General features: G+C 36.9%; 1 protein-coding gene across 5 annotated transcripts in view; it reads right to left on the reverse strand.

The window, feature by feature from the left end:
* The window catches only part of CD2AP (CD2 associated protein), a 76,290-nt gene that overhangs the window by 4,494 nt on the left and 59,599 nt on the right, over positions 1-12,197 (reverse strand). For all 5 annotated transcript variants that reach the window (XM_030236076.2, XM_018921494.3, XM_018921490.3 and 2 more), the window contains 4 exons: positions 9,686-9,845; positions 7,724-7,866; positions 1,445-1,560; positions 558-644 (listed from right to left, as the gene is read on the reverse strand). In XM_030236076.2, the coding sequence (XP_030091936.1) occupies positions 558-644; positions 1,445-1,560; positions 7,724-7,866; positions 9,686-9,845 (506 nt within the window). The remainder of the gene's footprint in view (positions 1-557; positions 645-1,444; positions 1,561-7,723; positions 7,867-9,685; positions 9,846-12,197) is intronic.

Genomic DNA, 12,197 nt, shown 5'->3' on the forward strand with positions numbered 1-12,197 from the left:
AGCACACAGGTTGTACCAGGATGGGAGCTAAATGTGCATAAGTTCCCTTAATTTTCTACCCAGAAGGTAAAAAAAAGTCCAGTGTGAATGGATTACTGGAGTATATGAGATCGTTCCTTTATACAGCCTTAATTAAGGATTTACCTGAGGTTCCTGTAGTCACTAAAAATAATACTTACACTTCAGTCCTCTTCACTTAAAAAAAAGTGATTTAATGGATTCCACTGAATCATTATAAACAAACTTTTGTGCACTCTGCTGATCTGCTCAGTTATTCTGTCTGTCAGAAGACTGAAGGCTGAGCAGATATGGAACTTATCTGGGAAATACCACCTGATACAGCAGCTCTTATCAGAACTCATGCACTTTGTAAGTACAAATGAACTTCAACACTAAATTTCTTCCTATGAATTTTATACTAAATGACTGAGCTCACTTGACCTTAACTACAAGCACTGGCATTCAGATGGTTGCATGAACCTGTACTGGAAATGCAAACAGGATGAGCAGAACACCAAGCTGCCTGGTACTCCTCTGGCTCCTTGGTAGCATCATACCTTCTTTGTTTCACCTGGCTTTGGTTTGGCACTTTCTTCTTCTTTCTGCACCTTCAAAATTTTTTCTGGACCCACATTTTGATTTGCCTGGTAAACCATTCATAAGGAATGAAAAAGTTTTCAGAATTAAAAATGAAAACAACAAAACTTTAAAGTAAATTTTAAAAAAAGCCTTTCACATGTTTCTAAAAATGAAATAGTAAAGGAGAAAACCAAGTAACAAAACTTAAATTGCTACACTAGCAGACTTTTCTGTCCCTGACAGTCAGTCAGAACTTCCCTTCCCTACACTGAGCTGAACTTAAATGAAACACAGGGATCTCGGGCAGGATTTTCAAGTATATTTGCAATACTTAAATCTGTGACACTTTTGGGAGCTTGTAGGTGCTTCCACAAAACACAAATGGGCAGTAACTGTAGATGGTAACTGGCATAACAATGGAACATCCAGTGAGAAAATGAGAAGCAGGTGGTGCAGAGTCCTTGAAATCAGGTTATCTGCCAACCTCACATCAAGGCTAAGATAACAATCCCCATGTTACAGCAGCATTAAATTACAAATTTATGTGGCCAATTGTCAAAGTCACTAAAGACACTTGCAGATCTGTGTGAATGGACAACACCTAATGCACCATCAGTGAGGCCAGAAGAGCTGAGCATTTCCTGCAGCAAAATCCATGAAACAGAAACACTCCTTCAGCTGCAACACAGTTCCAGTTGTTTCTCTTACATTCACTTCCCTGCTGGGAATGGATCTCCCTGCACACAAAACCTACAGGAACTGAACCCCTGCAGCATTTTGCTCTTCAGATAAATGTCTCAAAAGACTGTTTCCTGGGAAGTCAGTTTTTAGTTCCCTACTAGGAGAACAGCCCCAAAATACTCACAGGACTACTGCTATTGAAACGGGAAGGCAGCCTTCTACCAGGCATCTTGGGCCGGTTCGCAGTCGGGTGTGACAGATTATCTGAGGTAGCTATGACATCATCAAAGCTTAACAGATCTAAAAAAAGAGGAAAACAGACACCACCATCAAGACCAGAAAGTTTTGCTGAGTTCTTTTTATCACCTTTTTTTTTTTTTTAACTTGAGACACAAAAAAAAGAATTATCAGAATTCTTGCTGTTTTGAGGATTTTCAGCATATACAACACATGAGGTATCTGAAACAACTGCATGACTTTGACATATCTGGGAAACTGTATTTTCCCCCTTGAAAAAAAGTAAGAGTTAATTCAACTAGGACTTAAATTCAAGTTAATTTGTGTGAACAGAAGAAATGCTCTAGCAACATGGCAGCATCTACAGAAAATATGTTCATCACTTTTTCTAAGAGCTGCCATATTCAACTACTTGAGAGTGTATTTTCTTGTCACTGAATTTGCATGAAAAGCATGAAAATGCAAGTTTAGTGACAAAGACAATAATAAAAGCAGTATGGTAAATTACATACTGATGTACTCCATACATTGGTGAAAGTTAACAAGATGTTAACTGCATCTATGTCTGTTCAGGGTAGTTTTTTTCATGTTCAGTATCTAAAGATAATATACAACTTCAAAAAGACTTTAATAAAACACTTCAAAACTCCACTCTCATACTTTATTCAATCACACAGATCTCTTTGCTCATTAGGCTCTTTATGCTCAGACCTCTAGGAAAACTCTCTATCTCAGATCAACAGAAATGCTTTACATCCTCTGGGAACAGGCAACTTCAGGAAAAAACAGGAAGAACTGACCATAACTAGTCTTAGTAATGTATGTATTTCACCTAAGTAACAACAGAACTTGACTTTTTCTCCACAAAAATAAATATACTTACCTGTCAACAGATGTTTAGTGAGATTGAGGGGTGGTTTTTAATTAAGCATTGACATACAATTACAGTTATATATCATTTACAACCCAAATTCATCACTTATTCTATAGACTGTAACTAAAATGCCACACAGTATTTACTACAGGCAGCATAAAAAGCATTCAAGATTTTGGGTTTGACTTTTTTTCATGACCTCTGATTCTTACTTGACATTATGATTTAGCAAATAGAACCTATGATATCTCTTTTTCTGCATTCCCATTAAAGGTCAGATAAGAAAAAAGCCTTGGGTACACTGAGCCAGACCATTCATACCCCTTTAGTGTCTGGATGCCTAAAAATCATCTGATGTAACCCAAGTATTACTCATACATTGTCAAAGCTATTTTACACCTGCAGGTACTAAGTTTTCAACTTAATGTTTTAATTTATTTTAATCTGTTCTCTGCATTAATATCCTTGAAGGCCTTAGAACATTCAGCTCCTTTGGACAGCCCTGAGCAGACCTACTTCATCACTTTACAGCACTATTACCAATCAGTTTTGCTGCTTTTTACTTCTATTCAAGAGAATGTCAGGACAGTCTTTTGCAAACATGCAATCACACCTGCAGTTAAACAAGCAGGGGAGAAAAAAAAAAGAAAGAAGAAACAGAAGAGTGATGAATGGCAAGCGGCTGACGGAAAAGAGGATGAGGGAGAAATAAATGAAAAGGGATTTCTGTTCCAGTCTGTGCCAATAAAATATTTCCTTTAATACACTGCAAGCAACAGTGACCACAGGGTCATCTGCATGGTCTTTATTCAATTCTCAGTTACCCCAGAGTACAAAGCTTTCAGAGTCACAGAGGGGTTTGGGCTAAAAGGGACCTTAAGATCACTCCATCTGAGACCCTGCCAAGGGCAGGGACACCTTCCACTAGACCAGGCTGCCAAAGGGAATTAGGATTTATGTTAGTTAGGTATCATTAAAAAGGTAACAAGAAAAACTTTTATGGCTTTTTCCCTCATCTCACTAATTTCTGACTTTAAATAATGATTCTTTTGTCATTCCACAGAAATAACAAATAATTTTGCAAGAAATTGAAGAACTATAAATTTAGTTGCTATCATGATTATAATGCCAGTCCTGTCTCCATGAACAGTAAACATCAAGCATATTAAAAATATATTAAGAAAAATGTAAAGTTTGAAAAAATAAAATCACAATGTTTGACAAGGCTTGAAGACTGCTAGAGCCTGAATTGTGTACTATTTAAATATAGATGGTGGGATGATACAGAAGCCAAGGACTTTTTTCCATAATTCTAACATCTTCTAAAGGAATTTGTTACACCTGAGAGAATTGTTCAACATTAAGATTTAGCCAGCAGATTGCAGTCAGAGGGAATTCTGACTCTACTTGAATTTTTGTTTTTACTTTTCCAATTTATTGCTTTGGTATAGGGAAGAATTAAAACACAGGTTGGTGGAGATTGGGGCTTGGGTTTTTTGGTGGTGGGAGGTTGGTTGGTTTTACTGCAGGCTTAGGGGGTTTATTTTATTGTTTTTCTTTTTAAACAACATTTTTAGTTATTTTAGAGAAAATTTAACCAATAAATCAGTAAACTAATAGAGATACTGATGAAATCTATTGAAAGTTCACAGTCTACACACCCATTTCAATCAATAAAATTGTTTATCAAATAGGATTCTTACAGACAACTTGTTAGCAATTGTTAAAGGAAATCCCATCATAGATTGCCAAAAGAGCAATTCCACACATCTAGAGACAATCTGGGTCAAAAAAAGGACTTTATGACTGAGCAAGAGTACCTTTCTAAGAAGATGAACTAAGCCTAAAGTTACATAGCATGGACTATTAGAATTGTCTCTTCTACAAGCTTACCACAGATCTACCACAGAGCTGTTAGGAGCTTTAACAAGCACAATTAATGAGAGGCTTTGTTAAGACTTGTGAATGTTTCAAGTGTTTTCATAGCAGCTTGTTTTAAAAAGCCTTCACAAAAAGAAGCAAAGCTGAAGGGTGGCTGAAGAAATCATGGCTCCACCATTCTCATATGGCTGGGATTTAAATACCCATGATACAAGGGAAATGCAGCCAATATTTTAGAAGGTAAGAACTCACATTCTGGAGTGGAGTAAAAAGATGCTGCCCTTTCTCATATTACAAATCTTGCTGAGATCTTCCCCCAAAAATTCAGGGGACAGCTATAAGCTATAAAATATTTTACAGTGCCCAAAAGCTTCATGACTGTGTTCTTTGTGTGTACAGAACAATAAAGCCATTCAACCTACATACACCAGATACGCTAAAGGTACTGAACACATTTCACTACAAACAAACACGAAGTTTGGCTTATCAACAGCTAAACTGTAAATTTTTTCTTACTTTTAGTCACCACCAGTTCCTAAAGGAAAAGCCTACTTAAAGTAACTTCTTTAACAGCTAAGGAAAACAGGCATTCAAACAAACAAAAAAAAAAGTGCATTTTTAATAGAACCCCCAAAATTTTAGTACCAATAACTGCAACTGAAAACCATGCTCACGATGTTAAGAAGAGGATGCGTATGGAATAAAGCATTTGGATTTCCTTAGAGATTGTTATCTTACCAAAATGGAGAAGGGTAGGGTAATTTCCTGACACGTAAGAAGGGAAACATGGCAAACAGGATAGGAAACAAAATCTGGAAAGAAAAGTCAAGGAGAGGAATGTCTAGAAAAAGATTCTGAACAAAAAAATTATTTTACAAAGCAGGAAAAAGAAACATTTGTAGAAGAAACAGAATTGCTTTACATGTTCAGCATGCCAGCATTACAGCTTTAGTCTTTTACAGTACTTGATTCTAATCAAATAGAAAAACATTTATGCAATTTTTCAATTAAAACTTCAAGAGGAGTTATTTCAATGTGATCAATGTTTCTAAATGGTTTTGATTATTTGTCCTTATCTGATGGATGGTGACATAATTTTGGCATGGGGTGGGTTGGTTTTTTCATAACAGAATATTTACAGCTTCTTATGCTAAACTGAAAGGGGCTCAATCTAAACCTCACTTCATGGTCAAACTATGTTGCAAAAAGCAGGACCCATAATAATAAAAAAAAAAAAAAAACAACCAACCAAAAAAAAAAAAAAAAAAAAGATTTCCTAAAAATTCATCTACCCCAGGATCATAATCTGAAGCGGGGGGGGGGGGGGGTGGAATAAAAATAAAGACTCTGGTAAAGCAGTTGCCAGCCCCAGCCATCCATTTTCTTTGATCATTTATTAATACCTATTCTAGTTATTGTAAGGTTAAACTGTCCTAAAATTTATATAAGGACCCAAAATCTTATTTTTTTTTAACGTAGCCTTGGGCTGCACAGGGTATTATGTCTTTAGCAGCACAGTATGTAGAGAATTATAGCATGAGATTCATTACATTTTACTGGCAGGAGTTTGGATCAGTCCCTTTCCACAAGAGCAGTAGGACTGACTTATGCAGATTGTTTAAAGGAATGTCATTTTGACAAAACAGAGGATTTCTGAAACTTTCCTTTAACTTTCCTTTAACTTTTCAGTGTTGCAGCCCCACATTAACTGCCTGAGTCTCCTCTCCTCTCCTCTGTTCACCAAACACAACAGACCTCACTCATGAGCCCATTGTGCACCCCTGTGCCCTGCCCCATTTAGGCATTTAAATTTTTAATTTCTCCAGAAGCCTGTAAAAACTTAAGTTAGCAAATAAAAATATTTTTTTAAAATCAAATTGTGTAAAATTATTCCTTTTCTATCACAGAATATTCTGAGTTGTAGAATATACATGAACACCTGACAGCACAGGTACTATGTTGCCACTCTGGTTATTAAAGATGTCAAGGTAACTGAATGTAAAGAAAAAAAGATATTCCAGCTGTTTTCATGGGAGTTTTTCATGAGTTTAAGTGATACTATGATATACAGTAACAGATCTAACACAACCCTAGAGATAATCATAGAATTTATTATACTAGCTAGAAAGGGGATAATCATAGAATGGCTTGGGTTGCAAGGGAACTTGAAGATCTTTACCTTCCACTATTCCAGGCTGCTCCAAGGCCCGTGCAACCTGGCCTTGGAGTCTTCCAGGGATGGGGCAGCCACAGATTCTCTGGGCAACCTGTGCCAGGGCCTCACCACCCTCATATTAAAGAATTTTTTTCTACTATCTAACCTGAGTAGCATAACTTCTGTATTAGAAACATACATGAATTAACCTTTCCTCATATAAAGCATTTACACTTAAAAAATTTACAGACATTTTAACATGCTCAATGACAAAAAGTGAAGAGTATTCTTTTCCATTCCTTAACTGATTCAGTTCTTTCAGTGCATTATTTTTATCTTCCAGATGAGTTTATTATTTGTACCAACTTTTGTACAACAACTTTGTACCAACTATTCTACAACAAGAATATCATAATTTGCCTTAAAAATACATATGTTTATATTACTTTTAAATTTATTATTACTAAAATCTTTTCTGAGACAAAAAGTTGCATTTGAGATTTGCAAGATGAAAATTGCAGGAATAATTCACTACATCTTTTTCTGAAGTGGTTAATCATAAAATACAAATTATTTTGAATTTAGAAAAATATGCCCACAGCAGCTGATCTCTGCCTAAGTGACACATAGAGATCTGTTATCAGTTGCACTGTCAGTCTAGGGCTAATGGTATCAACACAGTAGTTCAGAGGTTCTGATTATTAAATGTGGGTGCTTTAACCACTATTCAGTTTTACTGAATGTATTTAGAATTAAGGAGATGTCAGGTTTGGCTCAAGGTGCTTTAAGCAATGCCATAAGCATGTATTTAAATGTACAATGTTCCATGCTTTTTTAAGGCCCCAATTTAAGCTATGGTAAAGTCAAAATCTAGAATAGCTCTGAACTAAATCACAGGAGGCCAAAGGTAATGGCATTACCAAGAATTCTGAAATTAGCTAGAAAAGCAAAGTTATCTGAATTGCAAGAGCAGAACAAACTGAACCAGCCATTAAGAAAACAATTTCATAAAAACTCAAGATGAAAGTGGCAGCAAAAAAAGCAAGCTTTCAAATTAGAAGGACAAACCATTATCTCTGTCTCCCTTCCTACCCACTGTTGCAAGCCAGAGCTCAGCAGCTACCTGCAAATACCCTGCTGACATCTGCTCATTCCCTCCTGACTCTTACCTTCAGCTGCCTCCAGCACTTCTAAAAAAATACACCGGCATAAATGCCCCCAGTGGCATTTTGAGTAAATCACTCAAAAAGCTTATTCCAACCCTGTAAAACACAGCAATCCAAACAGAAAGGCCCAAAAGAATATTTTTTTCTTACCTGATTCTTTAGAGCTCTTTACCACAAGTGAATCTACCTCTACTGATTTTGGTCTGAGTGGCAATGGTTCAGATTCTAACTTTGGTTTTGCTACTGGCTCAACTTCAGATTTCGGTCGAAGAGTAACAACTTCTCCATTAGTTCTGTAATAAGAAAAAAAAAAAACAAAACCTGCCTAGTCAAGAGAGGAAAAAGTTTAAAAGGGAAAAATACCAAGAATTAGAAGCAAACTGAAAAATTACGGTAGATTTTATCACTTTCTAAAGCCCTGTTTTATAATCAAGGCTTCTGGAGATAATTCTGCTCCTATGAATACCAATTTTTCTGTTCCATTTCTTGCAGAGTGGTCAGATGTGCACAAAACCCATGTGAAAATAATCCAGAACTTTAAGGACACACTTGGGCATTTCAGTTGAAAATATTACACTTCAAACAACAGGTGAGCTGAATAATATTTTCACTAATGCCTCTTAAAATATCTCAGAAATTGACTCTTTGACATGAAAGAAATCTTCCTGTACAGGAAAAAGGGCTGACAAGAACAAATTATTTCTTGCTGGATATGGAAAAAGCCACCTTGTAGCTTTTGTTCCACTATGCATTCCTTCCATATCTGCTCACATCATTCAGAGACAACAAAAACCCCAAGAACAACAATGAAAAAAATCCAAAGTAGTGCAACCCCCTCCAAAATAAATAAAAAATAATAGGAAACATTTTCCTTTACAGTTCTTGCCATCACAAACCCATGCTGACCAGGCCAGATTATCTGGTTGGCCTGTACATGCCATATATAAACTGTGCCCCTTTCATTAATTCACCTCCCAAAGCCTGTAAGTTTTATTGCAGTAGAAAAACAGACAGCAGCCTGATCTCCCTAAAACAATGCTAAAAACTTTCAGACATTTAAATATCTCTAAGATTTAAAGGTTTCAATTATTAAAGGACCACAGCTTACTACAGACCTCTATATTACTACACATGTGCATCCCTTTAGAACAATAATTATTTTCTAAGCTGGAAAAGAATATGACTTGTGTTTTTAAAAAAATAATCTTTACTTGGGAAAGCCTCCAAAATACCAAGTGAATATAATACAATTCTATACTGAAAAGCTATTTAAGGTGCAAGCTCTTTGATGCAGCAGCTTTATTTGCACAAGGCCAAGTGTATCACAACCTCACTTTCTCATGGTTCTTTCAAGCCTACTGAACATCCCAAAGGGACAGTTACCAGTCAGCTGTTGGTTTACACTTCTGAGTAAGGACCTAGCAACTGCTGCAATGGAGACAAAAAGGAAAATTCTATGTGTGAGAGAGACTGTATGGATGCAAAATTAGTTTTAGTGAAAGTTTCAAACTCACAAGGAAAAAAAATTAAGTAGATCTAGAAGAAGTATTTATACCTATTTATCCAGTAACTCAAGTGAGAAGGCCTAAGAGTAGAGAATCTGAATGTGGTTCTGTAATAAGTGCTTCCTTCCCCAGGAGCAGACAGGAGCCACAGTGAGTACCTTTTGCACAGGTACCTGTGCTCAGTTCTTCCTTTTCATCTATCTTACCCTATACCAAGTGCTTAAGCCTTGAACACTGAGGTAGCCCAAATTTTCAGGGTTTTTTTTAACACAATAATAATTCTCAAGGGCCATGCCCACATTCTTTTACTCCACCCTGTTACTGTAGCTACAGCAGCCATCAGATCAGCAATTTCATCTGCCCCATGGTCAGTTATGCTCTAATGCTGACTCTGAGATGGATTCAATCTCTCAAAGGATTTGGAAGGCTTAAGTTCACATTGATAAAGACTTGGAGAACTAAGACAATGGTAGGTATAAGGCAAAACTTATCCTTGCATCCTTTTTACCCTTAAAGCACACATTTCTTCCCAACTCATCCATAAGGGAAGATCATACAACAAATCAAAGTGAATATACTTGGTGTCTGCAGTTTCAGTCATACTGACTTGGATGCAGATGATGGCAAACCAGGTTTGTCCGGACGTTTTGGGTGCAGGAGCCCTGCTCTCAGTAGGCTGTTGGTCTTGCTTGGAGGAATAGGCTTCTTGGGTGGTACTTGAGGAGCTTGTGGCTTCAAAGGCTTCTGATCCAAAACTCCTTTTTCATCTGACAAAGGAAGTCACATTTTAAAAACTCACGTTGTCTAGAATTCTTACACTGCTAATCAGTTAGAAAGGACCTGCTGTCAGAAATGCCTTCTCTGGAGATCAAAATGAAAAATACATAAGCAAGTGTCTTAAATGACACCTTATCAAAACACACAAACTACTTACCTGAGCTCAAAAAGAATTATCTTAGAGTAAGATAAATCTTCCTATGACATGAAACAGTAGTAACAAATTCTGGATTCACATTATTGCACTGCAAATGATAGCTAAGAACCAAAAATCTATGTACTGCTTTATCTTTTCTACAAATTCAATTGATTTTCTTTTAAAGAGGGAGAGGTTTTATTTTGTTGTAACTAGACTTCTTACACACACAAGCAGCATAATTTATCTATGGAAGAAGGGGAGGAGAGAAATTAATTTTTATCTGAATAGCTGAATTTATTTTATCTAAAGTCTGCCTTTCTACAGAGACGCAAATTCGGTATGGATAATACAAAAAAAAAAAAAAAATAGGTTTATTTATTTGTTTAATGATTACATGACCTAACTGAATCCTGTCCAGAGGAGCTGGCATACAGCATATGGGACACTCAAAAATTCAAGCTGCTTTACAAGCAATAGCTGAATAGGTTTGAACCCAAATGTCCGAACTCTACCCTGCTGGATAGCCTAAGCAAACCATCTACTTTTCCCTGTAAAACCATGCCACAGTTCAGTACACACAAAGTACTTGATATTCTAAAGAATAATTGTTAGGTTACAGCAAAGGGTTACAGTCCTTTACAGTTACTGCCCTTACAGGGCAGTAAATCAGTACACTGGGATCAAGAGAGTGACCTTCAGCTTTGATTCTCCCCATCCGACCCTTCTGCAATTTGCTTTTAACCAAGTATTGATCTGGTGTGAAATGTTTATATATAGTATGGACCTGGGAGCAGGGCTGGGTATTTGCTTCAGCTCCATGCCAGCAAAGTGCCTGAACTGCCAGGTCTAGGACTGACTTCCTTCGGACAAGTCCTGCAGCCACTGAGCACCCTCCAACCCCAAAACAGGAAGAAGCCAATGTTCTTTCACAGGAGTATTGGGAAGCAAACAGATCCTAGAGACACTTCTGCCAAAAGCACTGCTCAGGGGCAGAACTTCCTGCTTTGGGACACTTGAACATCAGTAAGAGAAATGAACAAAAACAAACTGGCTGCCATCTCCCTGCAGTCTCTCAGGATGGAGCTAAGAACACAGGATGCTGAAGCAGTGGAAGGATTTGCCACAAGGTGGGGCTGCCTGCCCTGTGAAAAGCAGCACATCAGCAGCACCAGCCACTCCTGCCTCCCCACCCAATACACAACACTGCCAGTTTAAACACCCAACAACAGTCAGCACTAACTGCAGATCAATCGGCTTTATTGAAGCTGTGCCGAGCACAAGTTGAAAATTACCCCTTTTGCTTTTAAAAATAAGAGAACTCATAAACAGGGCAGAAAAAATTGCTGTCATCAAACCCTACTCCTGAACTCTCATCTGTCAGTTCTCCCTTTTAAGACTCCCACTCAGAATTTGAATATAAAAAATGTCTATAGCTAAGTGGAATAAGTTAATACCAAAGGCCAAGGTTCACCATGAGCACAGAAACTGGGCATTTCTGCTGGACAGAATGACATGTCTTTTTTGGATTTTGCTCCTCAATGAAAAAGAGTGTTGGCTAAAAATGAACAGTTTAGTAATGGAAAGAAAAGATACAAATCTGAAGACATTTACACTGGAAAAAAGTTTCTACATGACACCACTAAGCGTCTTTCACTATAAATACAGAAATACTCATAGAAACTCTACTTTTAATTTTTGATCAATTTTTGATTGCAATTAAAGGCAGATTAGACTCCGAATAGGCATAAAAAATTGACATGGTTTGATAGCTTCTGATCAGAGCAGCTCAATTAATTTTTTTTTTCTGAGAACTTGTAACAGAACAATTTCATACTTAATAGGTTCAATTACTAGTATTAACAGGGCTATTTTATCAGTGCAGTACAACTGCACTGATAAATGGGTATATCTTCCAGTAAAATCCTAGTGCTATCTAAAAAAGTAATTTCTATGACCTGATCTGCAACTGAATCCATAACAAATTTTTCCTCCTTCATTTCCTGTAGCTCAGTAAAGAAGAGTTCTCTACCTTATGTAATTTTGTAAAAGACTTCACATTCCTGTGTGTTTTGGATGGTGTCACTCAGTATTTTTTCCTATATTCCTCCATGAACAGTTGAGCTCAACTATGCAAAGATTAACACTATAGTCTCAACAGAACCAGTTTAAAATTAAACTTGCTTCAGTTTAGAATTATTTAAAA

The sequence above is a fragment of the Serinus canaria genome, chromosome 3, assembly GCF_022539315.1.
Source record: "Serinus canaria isolate serCan28SL12 chromosome 3, serCan2020, whole genome shotgun sequence".
Taxonomy (NCBI): Eukaryota; Metazoa; Chordata; class Aves; order Passeriformes; family Fringillidae; genus Serinus; species Serinus canaria.